Raw genomic sequence first — 12794 nt, 5'->3', positions numbered from 1 at the left:
TACCTGAGGTACAGTATGGACATAGGGCATTATTTCTGGTGGAGCTGAAACTTGAAGACCAAACTGGGAGATGGTCTCACATCTTCCCTGACTTTGTAACTTTTCTTGTTAGTGACCACTGGGATGCCTCTGTGTTGGGGTCTTGACCAGTGGGGGTGGAGCGAACACAACCAGTCAACAGTGAACCAACTCTTTATAGAAAAGAAGGGACTTATCTATATAACCAAGAGAGAAGGCTGTTTCCATGTCATTCATTTCCTCACAATACGAAGGATCAGGGCACCAATGTGCAGAAGTGAGAGCATCTCCACTTTTAACAATGCTATTCTCATGCTTAAGTAATTTGAACTTGTAAGAATTGATCTACCCTTCCCTAGTTGTTCTTCCTGTCTCCAGTTTCTCTTTTTCTTCCATTATATACATCGATGACAGATTAACTTTCCAAGAAACCACCATGCAGGTGCTCTGTATTCTCATCATACTGTGGAACACTTTTGGCATAGGACTGATTATATTTTATTATAATTTTTTGTTGACATATCTGTTCAATGAGAAAGTATACTTAACACTATTAATTTATTAATAAATGTATAAAATTACCTCTCTACAAAATCTTCCATTGGCTATTTTAAAATAGTACAACTTTTCAGCTGCCATTATTGAGCCCTTTCTTTTATACAAACACAAACACACACACACACACACACACAAACACACACACTGCATGTGGGTCCTGAAATTCATACACATATACACACATATTCCCTAAATCTCATAGCAACACATTTTACAGATGAGAAACTGATAGGGTTATATTATTATGCAAGGCTACAGCCATACCACATGTTCAAATCAGAATACAAATTTGTCTGAGTCAAAAGCCCATATTCATATTCTTTCCACCATTAATCCACCCCATCCTTGCCAACGGTGAATCTGGCAATGAAAGCTCATTGCAATTCTTGGCCCTCTTTACTTGCCTGACTTCATTTCACTCAAATCTCCACAAGAAACAATTTGCTCCATCATAGCAAGTGTCCTTAGTGCTTCCCCTGACTCTACATATACTTTATTATACAAATATATCACCAGGGTGTCTTGTTATAATGCAGATTCTGATTCAGTAGGTTTGGGATAATGCCTAAAATTCCGCATTTCTACAAGGTTCCAGTGATGCTAATATTGCTGTTCCATAGTCCACACTTTGAACATAAAAGTACAGAGCATCCTTGAATGTACCTTTGATCCTTTCCTCCACAAAATGCTCCTTACTCCTTTTCTTCCTAGTTCCACTACCAGTACCACCTTTCCTTCAATATAGTTCCCAGTTGCTCATCTCACTTTGACTTTTACTAAATCCCAACAGTATTCCATAAGTATTTGGGATTAGCAACTTGGTGTTTTTTTTTTTTTTTATTATATTTGCATGTATATATCTGATTTTGCCTGCTAGTCTTCCCGGAAGTAAAGGTTTATTATAACTTCTGTATACCTCCCAGAACTTAGCATAGTGCTTTTCTGTAGTGCTTTGGTGGATAATTATTGGTTCTTCCTCCCAGCTCACAAGCCCCTTTCCATAGTAACTTTCCTCTTTCCAACCCAAGGAAGGAGCAAGATCTATATGGGTGGACTGTCATAACAAAATGAGTCAACTGGAGTTCAGAGTTTGTTCTCTGGCATTTGGAATTTGACTAAAAAGAAAAATTTGGTCTCTTTTTTCAGGGGGATGCTCTGTTAACCGAAAAATGATCAAAGGCCCCATTTTCTATATGTGGGTGAGAGAAACAAAAGAAGTTGGCCTATACAAGGGGAAGAATGAGGTCGGTCCAGATAAAAACACAAAGATGAAAATTTCAAAGAGAATGTCAGGAAATCCAGGCAACAGTTCTTGAAGCACACCTATATTGTTAGACTTTGGCTTTATAATAGATAATTTATAATAAATAAATTTATAATAACTTATAATAAATAAAACGAACTCCTCTTTTTTCCCCTTAAGCAAACTGTAGGAGCTGTAGTTACTTATAATCGGTCTAATACAAATAGGATTTCTGTATATGATATTGATAATGATAATGCTGACTGTGATGCATGTCAAATGAATCTTATATGTTGGCTTATTTGCCATCTCAGGGGATGGTGAAATGAAGACTGAAGGATTATGCTCTGTAATATATTACCCTAAACCAATGATGTTTCTTAAATTAGTCTTCAAAGCACCTGCATCAAAGTCACCTGAACTGCTCTTTTAAAATGGACATTACCTGGGAGAAAATATTTGCAAATTAAGTATCTAATAAGGAGTCACTACCTAAAATGTACAAAGAACTTATACAACCCAAAGCAAAAAAACAAAAACAAAAACAAAACTTAAAAAATCCAAGCCAATTAAAAAATAGGCAGAGGATCTAAACGAACATTTTCCCATAGAAGACATACACATGGCCAACAGGTACATGAAAAGGTGCTCAACATCTCTAATTATCAGTTAAATGCAAACCAAAGTACAATGAGGTATCACCTCACACCTCTTAGGATGACTGGCATCAAAAAGACAAGAAATAAATATTGGCAAGGATATGGAGAAAAGAGAACCCTCATGCACTGTTGGTGGGAATGTAAATTGAAGAAGAGATATCTGCATCCCCATATCCATTGTGGCATTACTTACAATAGCCAAGACATGAGAACAACGTAAGTGCCCAATGATGGATTAATCGATCAAGAAAAGGTGATATATACACACACACACACACACACACACACACACACACACACACACACAATGGGATATTATTCATTCACAAAAAAGAAGGAAATTCTACCATTTGTGATAACATGGATGGATCTTAAAGGCAATATACTAAAGGAAATAAGCCAGACAGAGAAAGATAAGCATTGTATGATCTCACTTATATGTGGGATCTTAAAAAAACAAACTCACAGAAATAGAAAACAGATTGGTGGCTGCAGAGGTTGGGGTGGAGTGGGGGGTAGGGGAAAAAGGGTAAAGGTGGTTACAAGGTACAAACTCACAGTTATAAGATAAATAAGTCCTGGGGACATAACATACAACATGATGACTATAGTTAACAATATTTTATATTTAAAAGTTGCTAAGAAGGTAGATCTTAAAAGTTCCTATAAGAAAAATTCATAATTATGTAAGATGATAGATGTTAACTAAACTAATTGCAGTAATCATTTTGTAATATATACACATATATCAAATCATTATGTTGTATACTCTAAACTAGTATAATGTTATATGTCAATTATATCTCAATGAAACTGGGCAAAAATAAAAAAAAGCAAAAAACAGACACTCCTGGTTATCATGGTTGACCTACTGCACCAGCATTTCTGGTATTAGGATCAGAATTCTGAATTTTAATTAGGCTTCCAAAAGATTCACAGTCATTACCTAAGACTTTGGTAAGACATATACACACTATTCTTAATCAGTCCAAAGATTCACCAGCTAATGCAATGGCTTTGATAGACACCAACTTTAGGAGAACTTTATTCCCTACATTCTAGGCATCATCCTCAAATCTTGGCTACTTAAATTCTAGTAAAATTTTATAGTCTCATATCAGAAAATGAAAACCAGAAGTATTTATAAATATTTTCAAGATGGAGTGTTCTTGCTACTAATTTCTTGGGTCCCTTCCTCCAGGTGTCATTAAATCCAACGTCTGAGCCCAAATTTCTTTTACAATAAAGGAAGTTCTCACGCGATCTAATAATGCTGGATAATCTAAAAAAATCTACTTCCTCCTATTCTGACCTCAGAATCAGTATAAACAGCTTCCATGTCTTTAACCTCTGTTTCAGTCTTAGAGTTAGAGTAACAAATTTAGTTTCATGCCTCTTGAGAGGTCTGAGTAATCATTAATTCACAGTGATTATGCCCAAATAATTAGATGTTTGAAGGTAATATGCCTTGTCTTTCTTCCATTTTCTTCACTGAAAACTAGTAAAAAAAAAAAAATCTATCCAAATTTATATGGAAGATAACAAATTTTTTTTCAAAGTGTTCTGTGGCCTAAAATATTACATAGAGGTCTTTATCTTATTATCACAGATGACTAAAACACTTAAATATCTCCTTCATGGCTGTTAAGGCACAGTAGAGTCAATTCATGCCCAGGGAGCTTTAATCACAGACCATCGTCATGATAAATGGTAAAAAGTCAGTGTGGGCTATCATGTCAATGGCTACTGGGGGAGTTTTTAATGGGAACATTGGCCGCATGCAGTTCATAACTACTTTTAAGGAGCACTTCTGATTTAAAGGCTAAATGAGTATCATTACAGTATCTTCACGTATAGTATTTCTAGAGAAATTCCATTTTAAAAGGAGGCTGGTAATTGTAGTCAATGTATATAACAGATTTCTTGAATGATGCAAATATTGTCAATTGTTTACAGTTTCACTGGTAGAGAGTGAATTACTGACTTTTAGGTTGAGCTATCAATTTTTAATTTTTTGTGATCCATTATATTATTCAAAATCTCAAATCAAGAATTAAAGCGGGGCCATGAAGAAAATACCACATAGCAAGAGAATAAGAAGAACCATGATAACAATAAAAAGCAGGTAGGAAAGGTGAAAGATTTCTAAGAGTTTTTTATGTTGCCCCAGATAGCACATATCATCATCTGCCTTGTTTTCCTTTTTTTTAAACTCAATTTGCAGCCTCAAGCCCCAAACTAGAACCTACAGAAACTGTTTTTAAAAATACTACATAATTTAAAAATAGCCATTATGACCAAAAAGAACAAGGAAGGAATAAGAAGCAGACCATTTCAGAAAATAACAATTCACAATCCAATGTGAGTTTCCTAAAATTAAAAGTGTTCCTCTAAATGCAGGGAACAGAATAAAAAAATATATAGCTTAGCTAATCAGAAAAATAAAGTCCCTTTGTGTTCTACTGAATTTTTGACAAAGATGCTGGATATGCAAATTGGATAAAAAGGTTATCTGGATCTTAAGGATGAAGGTCCATGGGGCTACAGATACATTTTGTTTAGCACAGTAATTTAAAATAATGAAAAAGTGACAATTTGAAGACTTCAGAAAATCCAGATTGCCACAGGCTCCATTGCTCCAGATTTTCGTACATGGAACTTCTTCACATACTTGATACCCATCTAGCCACTTGAGGGAGGGAGCCTCTTAGAGGCTCTCAATGAAAGGGTAGAACGTTAGAACTGCGGGCACCTGGATGACTCAGTGAAATAAGTGTCCAACTCTTGGTTTCGGCTCAGACCATGATTTCATGGGTCCTGAGATGGAGTCCTGCAATGGGGGCTGCGCTCAACAGGGAGTCTACTTGAAGATTCTCTCCCTCTGCCTCTCCCCCCATTTGTGTGCACACTCAAGCACGTGCAATCTCTCTCTCTCTCTGAGATAAATAAATAATCTTAAAAAAAAAATAAAAAGAATCCTTTAAAAATGTTAGAACTGCTAGGGACTGAGAGATCATCTAGTCCAAGAGCCTCATTTCAAGTTGATAAAACAGGCACTTGTGGTGATGAACACTGGGTGTTGTATGTAAATGATGAATCACTAGATTTTACACCTGAAACTAATAATACACTGTATGCTAACTAACCAGAATTTAAACAAAAACGTGAGAAAAAAAAAAGCTGATACAACAGAAACCCAGAGGGGTAACAGGGATGTGTTTTCAGACTCAAATCAATAGAAAGTCTTTTTGGCGGTATATGGACTGCTCAGACACCCAAAAACCTTTTGTTGTTTGGCACAACAATAAGACTTTAGTTGTATCTTTTAATCTTATGCTAAGTCAAATTTGACCTGAAAGAATAATGATGGTTCAGTTACCAGTTCATAAGCTGGTTTCAGTAAAAGTCGCTATTGCTGGGGAATACCAGAAATATCCAATTTTAAAACTTTCTGCTTGATAAATACCACGATATCCAAATACACACAAATATACAAAGACTTTTCATTCACTTTCATCAAGAATTCACACAGCACTTTAAGGATTCCGGGATTTTAAAAATACTATTCAGTTCACCATTGCTTAAAAAATAGGCAACTTTCCAGGAACATATTACTATCTCAATATTAATTCTAGCATTATTTTAAGACTGATGGGTAAAATCCTGCACATATATATGTGTGTACATAATGAAAGTGTTTTCAGGTCAAGGAAAACAAAATATACAGAGAAATTGACTTATTCCCTGTCATCTGTCTTTTTCAGGAAGGTTTCTGGCCATGAATTAGTATATTTAGCACATATCTGGTGTACGAGGAAGCTTATCAATTCAATATATTCTATGAACTTAAAACCTGAAAAGAAAAATCAACCTCATTAAGTAACGTTGAATATAGAATATTCAACACATCTTAAAACTGCAACTACTATAACTGATTATATAGACATGTTTCAGTTGCCTGTTTACTATCAACTTTTATCAACTTTTGATTTGTAGTCATAGTTAAGAGAAAAAAAATACCAACGAAGTTAGTTTTTAAGAATATGGTCAAAAAGAAGATGGGGACAATTCTTGAAATTACTTTCAAGTATAAATGCACTGAAATACCTCATATTCCTGGGAAAACTTCAAGTTGTCATTAGCTTTCAACCTTTCAATGTGATCTGCAAGCTCCAAGATAGGAATTGGAGGATGGCTAGCCATACCTATTAAAAGGAAAGAAGAAACACATTTGAAAATGAATGAAAACAATGGTGACTATTCCAAAATATAGAGAATACTATAGTTAGAAATGGCCTGAAAATATGTGAGTAGTAAAGATGTTTAATGTGAGGAAGCAGGCAGATAGTTTGGTTACTCAAAGCAGGACATGCTCTGGAAGGATGAATTTTGTAGCCAAATGAAAAGTCACCAAGCATAATCCCCAAACTAACACTCCTAGTGTAAAAGAAAGCGTTATTGTGCTATGAATCAATGCGGTTAGCTAGCGGAGAAAACTGAGAGTCAGGCTTGATGTCAACTTCTGCTTTGAGTAATGACTGTTATGTCATTTCAAACTCCTTCTCCTGCACTGTGTGAAATGGAAATTGTGTGGAATTAAATGGTGTAGAGTGAACTAAGAAAACAGACACTGAGAAAGGCCTAAAAGGGAAAGAGTAGTAGCTTGATAGGAAACATAAAGTGACTTATGCATAATCAAGGAAAACTAACTTGAAGAATGAAGGTTACCAGGGTAACCGGAATCATCTGAACCTGCAAAGGAAATGACGATGTAAATAAAATAAAATAGAACGAATTTGTTAAAAAAATGAAATGGATAGTCTGATATACCTTTTTTTAAAGGACTGATAAAAATGCTGCACGTTTTTACAGGATTCACTAGACATTGTGACTTGATTAAGATCGCTTTAATATTTCACAAACCTGGAGGTGACTGACATTCACATGCAAACATGGACACAAAGAATGACATGCACCACAGTTCATAGACGATAATCACTGATGACAAAATTGGACACCAAACTGAGTTTCAAAAATGTTTCCACTAGTAGCAGATTGTAGAGGTTGGGGTTGTGGCCTTCACCTGGACATTTATAAATGGCCACGCTAACAGCTTTGTGGTATTTGCCCCAGGTCCCCATTACTCAACCCCCAGCAAACCTACAATCTACTTCAGGTGTAAACATCTTTGTCCACGAATGGGAAATGAATGCAGGACAATGAGCAGATGGTGAAGGGACAAGGAGGGAAAGGGGATGGAAAAAGAAAGAAAGCAGTGACAGGGACAGCACATCTTAGTTCAGTCTGCCAGCTGAAGTGGTGTTAGTTTCACAGATTCTGTTAAAAATATCCACCAGTAATTTTGGTGATTCCTGTGTCTTTCCAATGTTTTCTCATTTTTCATGTGGTTTACACTTTATTTCTTTGTGATTAAATTTTTAAGAGTACCATGAGAGAGCATCGCTGACTCATGTCTTATGGATACAAATTCCAGCTGGCTAGAAAAACTTGAACTAGCATGCCCCCAGGGAAGCCCCGAAGCTGAAAAAGAATGGGGGAGGAGCTCAAACTGGAGGCCATGTTGACATTCTGCTGTCCTGGGACTCTCTGGAAGGTATCAGGCTATGGAATGGTGACCATTAAGTCAACACAACATGTGATTACTTTATGGGCATTTTAGAAATTGTGTCATTTATTGAAAGCCACCCAGTAAGTTCCATTATCTCAAATGTCAAATTATCAATGGCTCTGGTAAGTTAAGTAAAAAAACTATTTTGCTTCTTCCAGACAATCATTTTAGCACAGTGCTATGATAGGTGGTGTTTTAGTGTTTATAGCTTCCAGTCAACTAAAATCTTAATGGAAGAGCCCATAAAAATGAGTTTGCTTAGAAATAGAAACTCTTTGTTGGAGATATAATTACGTATTTGGACCAAAATGTTGGAGCCCATTTCTGGAACTTTTCCATATAGATGGTAGAATCGAACTAATTTACATTCTGTGGCGGGAATAGATGGGTGACAGTGGTCTAATAATTAAAGTGATCTTATCCAGATGAGGCACTCCCAATGACAAGAATGGAAATGCAAAGGCACAAGAGACTCTAGGCTTATCTGGAAATGGAAATGGACTGATGTGGACATCCATTACAGTGCTTTAACAGAGAAAATAAAGAGACAAAGATGTTTAGACCTTTTCGAGCGAATCGTGGGAGAGAGTTATTATCATATATGGACTGAGTGGTGGTTTGGCTAGAGAGGGAGGACACAGAGCCAATCAGGGAGGCGTAGGGGACTGAATTACTGCTCAAAGCTGCAAAAAGTAAAGCCAGTTGGAGATGGGAAAAGTATTAGTATAACAGCAGTAGAAGACCATAATAATCAACCAAAGATGTGATCAACATATTTACTTTGGAAGCTAATTATACAGAAATCCAAGTAAACCTATACTGACTCATTACCCTCTCAATCAGGATGTATATATCATATGCAAAGATAGCACAGCATTCAAGAATCATTCTTTAAGACACATCAATATGTATCATGCTCCATCACAATTCTAGGACAAGTAAAAATGGCAGAATGGATGCTTCACAGAAAGAGGAGAATTTGTGAGATTCTGATGGAATAGGAGAAGGAATCCTAGACTAGAATATGGATAGGAGAGTTCTGCTTTTGCCATCTACTAATAGGGACAAATCACCTGTTATCAAGAACCTCAATTTTTTATCTGTAAAATAAAACTGCAGAGCTAGGTAACTTCTGTAGTCACTCCCTTCTTTATAACTCTCACTTCTACCTCCTGTAGATAGGATGTCTAAACATACGGAACAATAGAGAAGGGTCTCTTGGGCACAGTTCGCATGTAAGTGTTCTAAGAGTTACTGTACCTTTTCTTTCAGCTGTGGGGGGCATTCACGGTCTACAAACTAAAAAATCTATGCAGTTTAATGATCAACTTTTTGAATTCTTTAAGTTCAATACCATTTTCTTTAGCTAACCCCAAAACTATGATGTTATATCACGTATTTGAAACAAATAAACGTCATCATAAAAATCATGCTACTTAACAAATCTGGGATGAAACTCCTCTAACATGAAACTCCAGCTCATACCAGAAAATAATCACCAAGGAGCTCCTAAAAAATACTGTTATATAATTCCCCCCAAACTTCTCCGTTGTCCAACATGGAAACAATTTTATATGATGTAATCAAGCATATTAGATTCTGAATGGAAAAGCAGACACTAAGAAAACTATGAAGTTGACATCACTGCAGTATCTTCTCAATTTTTTTGTCTGGGCAACCTGGCTAGTGCTCACAGTCTACAAACAATTTTTTTATTAGACGAGTGATGCTAATGCATCATTTGAGGTGCTTTAAAATTATTATTTTTTTCCAGGCTCCACACCAGACCAATTAAGTTAGAATCTCTGGGGGTGTGAACAGGCATTGAGTTTTTTAAACTTCTCCAGCAATGGCTCTCGGTCCAGTGGAAATTATGATTGGCGGGGGGTTATAACTCGTTTATTTTTTTACATTCAAAAATTATATCAGGGTTTATGAGAATGTAATCAGCTTTCTTTTGGTAATCCTTTGAATCTGCTCTGATTCTCCATTTAATGAGCTTTAGTACTTTAGCTATTATTAGTAGCAAAGAACTTGAAGTGCAGCTCACAGCTGATGAGGACTTGCCAGGGTCATGACTCATGACCTTATCAGTTCAAAGCTACAAATGCACAACATAAGTGCATTTTAAAGGCACATGTTGAATCTGAACAGTGTTTTCATTTTGAAGCCATGATATCCATAATATGCACTATCAACATGAAAAATGGATGGATGTAGTCACTGAAATCTGCCTTAGGTTGGAGGAAAAACCATGATGGCTACTTTTAATAGGGTACATATTTATGATAGTAATGTCATGAGGGCTTCCTTATAAGAATTAAAACTTTAACATCATGGCATTTAAAGCTGAGAGGTGCCTTAGAGATCACTTAGCCCAGCCTTTTTGTTTTACACAAGAGGGCTATGAAGCCCAGAAAAGTTAAATGTGGCCGGCTTTCATTTCCCTCCTTCCAAAGGAGACTCAAGAAAAAAAACGAAAAAAAAAAAAAAATTTCTCCATTATATGAAAAATAAAAATAGGCATGAGGTGCAGGCCACATTTGGCTAACTAAATTGCGGCCTCTGTTTTAAAGGAGCAAAATGTTCCTTTAGTGTGTATGTTAAAATCCAAGCAGGTGGGGAGTGACAGCATGCTTGTATCCACAAGACAATGGGCTACACATCAAGTGTTGTCTGGGGGGGGGGGGTGTCACAATGTTTTCATCTCTCATGGGTCACCCTCTGCGAGCTCATTTATTTCCCCTCCTATCTCACATTAATTTTGTCAGTTAGGAAAATGAAACTCAGAGGGGTAAAAGACTTCATCAAGGTCATTACTATTAGCAAAACTAAGGCTACATGGGGGATTTGATCCCAGACCTTGTCACTTCTTATTTAGGGCACTTTTCATTATGCCATACTGTCTCTTACACCATTTAATGCCCAGGCAGAGCAATGGCATGTACATAAATATGGGTCTGTGAAAATGTTTGGACTATATATGCCCTGACACAGGGATCATAAACTACCCTAATTTAGAGAAAATGTGTCAATAATAGCTTCATTTGAAGGAAAACATGAAACATGAACTAAAGATATACTAAAGGTATAAATTCAAAACGTTAAAAACTGTAGTATTATTTGGCAGATTTTTAAAAAAACTCCAATTTACCTGTTTTTGCCTTCTAAAAGTTATATTTAATTTACTAAGTAATCTAATCAACAGTATTTTCAAGTATCTATAGAGAAATGTTTAGCAAATACTTGCTCTATTTTGGCAATTTTAAAATCTTTCATTTAATGCCAATAACCACTTTATAATTATTTTGCTAAGTAAAGCTTTTGAGGTTACTAATAGTGGTGGAGAATCTTTTTTTGGGGGGGTAGTGGAACAACTATTAAATGACTTTTTCTGTTAGGATATATGTGTGATAATTCAACAATACTCTCTTGATGGTTCTCCTTTCCAAAAAAACATGATAAAGTCTAGAGAACAATTTATGGTCATGGAACAGGGAGAAAATAATTTGTTCATCAAATCAATGATGCAGCTCTGTCAAAAATTATTTAACTAACAGTCACAGAGAGAAACTTAGTTTATAAAATATTGGTCAGATTTTAAAATAATTGATGTGCCATTTAGAATACTGAATGAAATACAAGTACTCAATGTTTACAATTTGTTTCACAAATGAATAATGAATTAAAGACAAAGGAGAACATTGATTTATAAGACATAATTGCTACTTGGCAGAACAATAATGACAGTTTGACTTAATCCATGACTAGGATCGTCATTAAGGGAAAGATGTTCCAAGAGCGCTTTTTCAGGTTAAGCACTGAATAGCATAAATAAGACTCATTTTAAGGAGGATTTCTCAGGATGCAGAATTTGAACAAACCGCATTTCTTTATATCAGAAATTTATAATTTCTAATCAATGAACCAAGGTGTTTGAAATATAACATATAAAGAACACATACGGTGTTCTTAAGCAAGGTCATATATGTAAGTTTCTTATAGTACAAAATATGAAGATAAGTATATTTAAAAATGGATCTTGTTAGCATTGACCCAATTAATAGCACTAATGGATCAGAAGAGATGCCTCAAAAGCTTTTAAAGCCCATTCAGCTGCTGTGCAGACATTTCTGCTGCTGATACTGCTATTTCTGATATAATAACTTTTTACCAGTTTGTTACTATTTTCCACAGCCCATCAATCACCTACCATCCATGTATGCTTTAGGGCAAAACATATTAAGGTCATCCTCAGAATGAAAACGAGGCTTTTATGTTGTAACATCTGATCATCAATTTTTTAATTTCTTTTCTTAAAAGGTGAAAGCACAAACCCTGGAGTTTTTTGTTGTTTTTGTTTGAAGGGTTTTTTTCTGTTTTTTTGGGGGGGGCGGGCAGAGAGAGGGATGTGAGAAGGAGGTACAAATACTAGAAGAAATAATTTCACAGGAAAAAAAAAGACCATTTTTGATGGAAACTGACAAGGCAACCAAAAGGGCGACAGAGAGGAAGAATTTCACAGGCACAGAGAAAAGTGGTGACTGGCTTACTACATGATCCTATTAGCTACATGGTCCCTTACACCTTTGTGTGTGCTAGAAAGAAAGCTTATTTCTTGAGATGCTGAAATTCTAAATTTGTTTTGTTGGGAAAAAGTAGATATATGAACACATATCAGTAGTTG

At 35.7% G+C, this 12794-nt stretch overlaps 1 protein-coding gene across 15 annotated transcripts in view; it reads right to left on the bottom strand.

Moving 5' to 3' along the window:
- Positions 1–12794, bottom strand: part of PTPRD (protein tyrosine phosphatase receptor type D) — a 2182843-nt gene that overhangs the window by 101382 nt on the left and 2068667 nt on the right. For 9 of the 15 annotated variants that reach the window (XM_087869643.1, XM_045780711.2, XM_087869647.1 and 6 more), the window contains 2 exons: positions 7189–7230; positions 6586–6683 (listed from right to left, as the gene is read on the bottom strand). In XM_087869643.1, the coding sequence (XP_087725769.1) occupies positions 6586–6683; positions 7189–7230 (140 nt within the window). The remainder of the gene's footprint in view (positions 1–6585; positions 6684–7188; positions 7231–12794) is intronic. The other 6 variants (XM_087869649.1, XM_087869650.1, XM_045780721.2 and 3 more) reach the window with 1 other exon arrangement.

This window comes from Ursus americanus, chromosome 18, assembly GCF_024610735.1.
Source record: "Ursus americanus isolate L20-20 chromosome 18, mUrsAme1.1.p, whole genome shotgun sequence".
NCBI classification, from domain to species: domain Eukaryota; kingdom Metazoa; phylum Chordata; class Mammalia; order Carnivora; family Ursidae; genus Ursus; species Ursus americanus.
This window is presented reverse-complemented; position numbering and strand designations above follow the sequence as displayed.